The sequence below is a fragment of the Lactuca saligna genome, chromosome 5, assembly GCF_052625555.1.
Source record: "Lactuca saligna cultivar CGN05327 chromosome 5, ASM5262555v1, whole genome shotgun sequence".
In the NCBI taxonomy this organism is placed as follows: Eukaryota; Viridiplantae; Streptophyta; class Magnoliopsida; order Asterales; family Asteraceae; genus Lactuca; species Lactuca saligna.
Genome location: NC_136421.1, coordinates 237,374,296 through 237,382,034, shown reverse-complemented (window position 1 = coordinate 237,382,034; position 7,739 = coordinate 237,374,296). Strand labels below are relative to the sequence as shown.

At 28.2% G+C, this 7,739-nt stretch overlaps 1 protein-coding gene across 1 annotated transcript; it reads right to left on the bottom strand.

Moving 5' to 3' along the window:
• Positions 1 to 3,416: 3,416 nt before the first annotated feature.
• LOC145046653 (gibberellin 2-beta-dioxygenase 1-like) lies at positions 3,417 to 5,530 on the bottom strand. Its single transcript, XM_078994934.1, has 3 exons — positions 5,093 to 5,530; positions 4,658 to 5,012; positions 3,417 to 3,695 (listed from the first exon to the last, which is right to left on the bottom strand). Exons 1-3 carry the CDS (start codon positions 5,494 to 5,496, stop codon positions 3,441 to 3,443), a joined length of 1,014 nt encoding a protein of 337 aa, XP_078851060.1. The 5' UTR covers positions 5,497 to 5,530; the 3' UTR covers positions 3,417 to 3,440.
• Positions 5,531 to 7,739: the final 2,209 nt, after the last annotated feature.

Sequence of the window (7,739 nt, the reverse complement as noted above, 5' to 3'; positions counted from 1 at the left end):
CACGTAAAACAAATACGTAAAAAAACAAATAAATTATTTGTAATTTTTTTTACAATACGCTAAAAATATATTTTATTTTATAAAAAAAAGTTTTTTTGTAAAAATATTTTTTTAATATTTTATTATTAATTTATTTACAAGTTGTAAATAATATTAATTAGTTTTCGAAAATATAACATAAGTGTGACTTTAGGCTAGTTGGTTAAGGCTTTGGTTAATTAAGGGAGAGAGGGAGGAGGTCCAAAGTTTGAATCCTATTCCCTTCATTTTTATCATTTATACTATTTTAAGACAAATTACAAAAATGATCCTTATGGTTTATCAAATATCACGAATTCAATCCATTTATACTTGAAAAGACAAAAATGCCCTTACATATTCAGTCTCTAACGGCGTTTTACTAACGGTTTTAGTAAAAAGGGCCAACTTTGCAAGTTTTGCAAACCACAAGGACCATTTGTATCAAAAAAAATTAGTAGGGATTAACTTTGTGACTTTTAGCAAACCACAGGGACCATTTTTGTAATTTTATCTTATAAATATTACTTATCTTATAATAAGACTTATAATAAGACTTGCATGACTTCTTATTATTCCTTACCAACTCGTTACGGATATGTGAATGTTTAGTTAAGATTCAATATGTCAGAGTCAAATCATAATAGGATTTCAAGTTGACATTTAATAACCACAGTGGTGGAGGCAATACAGGGGCAGATGCCCCCTAATCCCCATTTAATTACTTTACCCAAAGGCTTGAAGCCCACTAAAATCTGATTGGTTGGTTTCTATTTAGCCCACCGCCCCTATTATCTCATTTAATTGTGGCCGGTTCCAATTAAAGCTCACCACTAATTTACACGCATGATTACACCTTAAATCCTTAATTAGTTACCTGGTTCTATCGTGAATTTGGTCAATGATTCTAAATCCCACCCATAATAAATATTAAAGAACTTGCATTTGATATGCTCTCAAAAGTCCAAATCCTAGTGTAAAACGACCGGCAAAAATTACTATGAAAATCAATTTGAATGAAAATTGAAATCATGTCATAGCTATTAATTATCGAAGGTTATCTCAAGACTAAGAATTAATTTAAATTGCATTGTCGTCGTCTCTACCTCCTCCTTTTCTCATGGTGTCCCCACCACAAAACTCAAATCCCCTACCCCTAATAAGAAATCGTCTCAAATCTCCATTTTATTATTTGTTTTATCTTTTTGTTCTGCTTTTACTTTGATAATGAGGTATATTATATATAGCTTTGAGTCGATCCATAAACGGTTTTTTCCTTACATATAACTTTCAATTGTTAATAAACTTTCGGTTTTTAATGTCTAGACATAATGTTTTCATGGCTTTGTTGTATATTCGTTGAGTTATTTTTAAATATTATCAATTTTCTAAGTTCCAATAGATTATTTCTAGGTTAACCGATTTGTTGTTTAGCTTTTTATTAGTTTATTGTTTTAAAATTTTAAAACCACAAACTATTATTAATTGGTTATGGTTTGTTGAATGAGAGATCCAAACATAAAGCTTTTTTTAATAACTATTGGTTGTTTAGTGGCTTATTTATTGTCTTTGAAAACAATAGATATGTGAATTTTTTCTACCAATTTTCTACTTTCATATTTATAGATGATTGAGAATTGAATAAGAAATGCTAGGTGTTATTTTTGTTTCATTATAAATGTTTTAATAGCAAACAAGAAGGAATCAAAAGCTTATAAATGTGTTTCCATCTACTCTAATAAATGAAAGTTATTTTGCCACATATGACATTCTTATTCAATTTGTCAAATGTCATTTTGTGGTTATTTTGAATTAATTTTTTTTTTCACATGTCATTTTATTGATTTTTCTATTTTAATAAATTCCACATAATACTTTAATGTAATAATTATAATAAATGTAATAATAAATGAATATTAATTTCATTTATGGATTTACTTTCTTATTTCAAAATTTCCAAATTAAAACTTATAGTTTATTTTGTTTATTTATTTTAATTATTTGTTTAAATTTAAAAGATAAAAAACATTTTCATTATAATAATTCATTATTTTTTTTTATTTTTTTATTAATTCAACGTTATCAAATATTTAGACATTTATATTTAATTATTTTTAAATTAACCCATATAATATATGAGTCTCACAACTAGTATTTTAATATGACGTAAATCCTCCTTATTCTAAAATTTTGGCTCCGTCCCTAAATAACCATTAAAATTTTCAATTCGAATAGATTTAAAAAAATTTAAATAACATTTCATTAAATTTTATAAAAATCATTATAGAAACTAAATGATAAAACTACACGTAAAAAATAATAATATGAAAATCCATTAAATTGAATAGAATTTAATGTAACCTTATATTGTTTTTAGAAAACAAAATATTTATAATGTCTTTAAAGTTGCTAACAAACCGATTTTATTGAATAAAATATAAACAAACTCTTTTTATTTTTTTTATTTTTGCTTTTATATGTTCTATTAGATATAACATGTTATTTATAAGTTTATATATTTTTTTTACCCAAGTTTTAAAATTTATTATTATTTTGGTCCAAACTTTCTTTTACAATTTCGTCTAAAAATCTCTTTTTTTAAAGTTTTTTTACAACCATTTTTTTTAACTTTTTATAAAAAAATTACAACTTTTTTGTATAACCTTTTTAAATTTTTTTACACTCTTTACAACTTTTTTGTGCAATATGTTTAACTATTTTTATGACTTTTTTTACAAGTTTTTAGAACGTTTTAAATTTTTTTAAGATCAATTATTCAATTGTTGTACAACCAACATAAGAAATAGATTGAAACCCAAAGAACCAACCGACACAAAAAAATAGACGATCGAATAATAAAGTTGGATTTATAAGTTTCGATTTGTTTTTTGTGTTTATTTGTTTTATGGGTTTGGATTTACATCTATATTTGATCTACTTTTTGATTTGATTGTAAAAAAAATAAAAAACTTTCTAAAATTGTAACAGAAAACATCATAAAAATAGCATAAAAAAGAAAAATATTGCAAAAAAAGTGTAAAAAACAATTAATTTGGAAAGAAAAACTGATTTTAAGACAAATTTGTAAAAAGAAGTTAGACCAAAATAGTAAAAGAACTTTAAAAAATATATATTTTACTTTTATATAATATAATAATAATCAGTTTGTTGGCAATTTGAAAGCATTTATTGTAATTGTTTGTTGGCAATTTGAAGACATAAATATATTTGTTTGCAATTTGTAATACATCATCTTCCGTTTCTATTCAAATGAAATAAATGGTTCCGATCTCCTTTAGCTTTTGATTCGTCATTCTTCTATCAATGTGTGTTGAGTTGTTACAACAAATAAATAGAAATTTAATCTCTTTTCTTTAAACGACAATATTACATATATATTTCTGTAAAGAAACTAAATTAAATTAATATCTAGAAGAAATTTTTTCAAAGAATCCCAACCTATTATGAGACAATGGACAGTTAAAGGAAAATTTTTTGTACTCAAACCAAGTAAACTCTTTGTACAAACTTTCTTCATCCCTTTCAAGGAGTGATGCCAATGGTGTTATCTTCTCATTTAATGGTGGCCCTCCAAAATATATCATTGACATCCTGCTTTTTTTGCTATTTGCCATTACCCTATGCTTTATGCTCTTGAATCTTCCATTTGTCATCACCTTTAAACAAATACATATACAATTATACATGATATATCTTCCAAGTTAATCATGTGGTGTTCAAACAAGTTGTGTTGCTACTGTTTCTGCCATGCTTAAAGGTCATGACTCATGAGAGTGATGTGGAAGGCTTTAAATGTCAACAATAGCACTATTCAAAGTTGACATTAGTTTATTATCCTGTTAAAATTCTCTCTTTTAAAACTTTATATTTTTATAAGTATGTCATTCTAGAATCATCTCTACTACCATGTCAATGTTTGTCATATAAATGTTTATATCATAATATATAAATTAAAGACTAATAATAGTGTAATGATTATTTTATTATTTTGTCTAAAATTGTAGGTAGAAAGTGACTTGAGGACGTTGGGAAAAAGATTGATTAGGACTAGGAAAGCAAATATGCTATTTTGATGGGGAATCTACATATATAGGAGTCATATGACCTTCTCTTATTATGCTTTAACAACTTCTATATTTTCTCACAAAGTACAACCCTTTTGGTAATCATTTTTAAAAAAGGTTTGTGTAATGGGCCCTTGCATAAATGTATGTTTTTCCCACCTCTTTATTTGATTAATGTAATTTTAATATATATAGATAATTTGTTAAAAATAATAATTTGGTGATAATTCTATAAGTAAAAAAATAGTTATTGAAATGATATACATCAATTTAAAAAACAATATACATATTGATAAGCAATACGTGATGAAACTATATATTAACTAACACTTCACTTTCATTTATCAAATTTATCCAATCTTTTAATCAATATAATATTAATAAAAATATCAACAATCAATCTTTTAAGAAAATGGTAAATTCGATTGGGGAAAACTCAGATACGGTTTGGTTTCAATATCATATCCTTCGAAATCGCAACAAATCATGTAATGCCTTTTCAGGTTTCAAATATTACAAAGTGTGTGTGTGTGTAAATGTATAAGAATATGTACCTGTAAAGAGTCACCAACATTGATGAAAAACGACTCTGAATCCGGAGGAACAGACATCCAACTCCCGTCTCTTAATGAAATTTCGAGTCCAGAAGTGTTATTGGATCTCAAAACAGAAATGATTTGTGGGTCTGTGTGTTCTCCAAATCCAATCAAATTCCCTCCTTTGATTTCATGTTCTTGAAGCTCTGGACATGGCGGATAGTAGTTGAGCCTGAAAACAGAGTCGCTCTGTTCATCCATTAACAGCTTGCTAAAGACATTTCTCTGCTCCAATTTCAGTTCATCCGCCATAAATTCTAGAAGTTCACACGCCATTTTCTTCACAGCTCTCACATAATCATCCACGACACACCTGCAAAAACCCAAATTCACATCGATCAGAAAACAGAGCACGAAAGTTCTCGTAAAATATTGATTTTAATTCATTCATACCGGAAACTTTCTGGGTGTTCTTCAAAACTGGAGATAATCTTATTGTAATCAGATTCAGGTTTTGTGTTGAGGAGAAGGTATTCCACCCAACCAACATCGCCATTTCGACCAATGTTCTTGTTACCATAACCAAACGGGTTAGGTGGGCCAGCTTTTTCTTTGACAGATTGAGGAGACGAGAAGAATTCTGTGGCTTCTGATTCGAGCTTATTGATTAATTTCATTGGGATTCCATGATTAACGACTTTAAAGAATCCAAAATCTTGGCATGCTTTAACAAGAAGGTGTTTTGAATCAGGTTTGGAAAGATCAATGAGAGGAATTGCAGGATAAGTCAAACGGTTTACTGGTTTGCAGGTTTTAACATCGAACTGTTCGGTTGTGGGGTTTGGGAAAACCACCATTCTTGATTATCGTGAAAATTACAGAGAATTAAAAGAAGAAGAAGAACACAGCGCATAAAGGCATTTGCTTGGTATTTGTAGGAGAGGAGAGGAGAGTTTTTTTTTTATTTTTTATTCTTTTTATTTTTATTTTATTTTATTTATTTATTTTTTTCTACATTTAATTGTAAATTTAATAAAAAATTAATTAGACTTTTTCTTTTCATCTTTACTCGTATCATGGATGGTTCACCATTCCACCGATAAAAGGCTTAGAGCATGTTTTGTTCATGGATTATGAATGGATTTGGATAATTGAAAAAAATGGGTTCCATTCGTATAATGAAAATTTTGGATTTTTTTAATGAGAAATTAAATATCTTTTTATTTTTTTTTTTATTTTTATAAATCCACATATTCAATTAAATGGTGACATGTGTAACATTTAATCTTCATTTAATGAAATTTAAAGATATTTTACTATACTAATTTTACGTATGTCATTATTTAAATGGATTTAATTTCTCTTCTTTAATTCTATTAAAACTTGTGGTTTGAAGAAATTGATTGTTTTTTAGAAAAAATTATTAAACTAACAATTATAACTAGCAATTATAAAGGAAGTATTTTACAAAAACATTATTTTTTATTTTGAAAAATAATCACTCACTTCAGAATATCATATTTCGGAGTACTTATGGCAATTCCGGAGTTGTTGGTGGTTGGTAGTAGTATTGTCCACATACCCAAGAAAGTGTATTTTGGAGACTAGTCTAGAAAGTACGGACGTTTCGGACCAATGTTCCGAACTTGTAATATTCAGGTATTTGTATTGTCATTCTTTTAGCATAACCCCATGAAGCTTTTGGATACTAAAAACATGAGTTTGTATAAGAAATGTTTTTAGAGGATCAATTTCGAGTGGAGAGTAATGACAAAAAATTGATGGATCTATGTAATATATTGCTCCAATCTACACATGCTTTAGTGTAGATATAAGCAATCATATCAATTTTTGTGGTTAGTTACATTGGTTGCTTCCAAGTCCAACTTACACACTAATCAAATACGTACATCTTTACAATGTCCTAGATCAACCATAGTTATGCAGGTTCTTGACGATTGTGATATCAAATATTTTCTTAATTTTGTTAGTAGTATGTCTCCTAACATCGTACAATTGTTTGTTGTTAATCATGTTATGGAAATTGGTATTAATCGATTTCCAGTGGAAAAACGTTCTAGTGGAAATAGGTCTTCTAGTGTTGGAACTAACAAAATTTGTAATTTATTTCCTATGACATTAAATCATGTTCCTTCTTACAATGACCATCTGAATGAAAGTGATTATAGGTATAAATGTAAGGATGTTGTTGATGCTGCACCAACGTTTGATGAATCTCCAAATGATCAGGCAAATCTAATGTTGTTGGTTGATAGTAATATAATTCCACATGGAGAGTCAGTTGAATAATTCAAGAGTTTTACTGAATTTGTTAGGGATGAGACTGAATATGAAGAGGAGGAATTTGAGCCTCGACAAGCCTAGAAACCCCGACAATAACAATTCCCTTTTTATTTTTATACAATATGAAAAAACACAAACCACTCATTGGGGGCACCTGAACCATTACCATTGCTTGAATTATCAGAACAAAAACGTAAAGGTGTTGTATCCCACAATTATTCTTCTTATGTGAAGCTTTATTAACTCTTCAAAAGAAAAGAAGATCTTAAGCTTAAATTGGGATTCAAATGTGTTACTGAGGGATTTCAAATAAGAGTGAGCAAATCTACAAACGACATGTATGAAGTTGTTTTCCTTGTGACAAATTATAACCGGCGGTTAAGGGTTACAAAGGATAAAGACACTAATTCATTTCGAGCCACTAAACTATCGGATAACTACATTTGCTTAAACACACGGCTGATTCCCCATCATCGCAAAGCCAACAAAAAGTGTCGGGGCACTTCTTGAAGACCATATTAGATGATAAAGAAAATATTTTGTGGGGAAAATATATCCAACGCACTTTCAATGACCATCTAAGTATACACATTTCATATTAGCACGCATGGAGTGCAAAAATGTATGCCCTAAATATATTGAGAGGGAACTCTGAAGAAAGCTTTCAAATACTTCTTTTATATTGTTATAGTTTAGGAAGAATGTAGGGACCGTTATACATATAAAGACAGATAATAACAACAAATTTGAAGACTTTTTCATGACTATCGATTGCGCGGTAATAATTTTTATATAA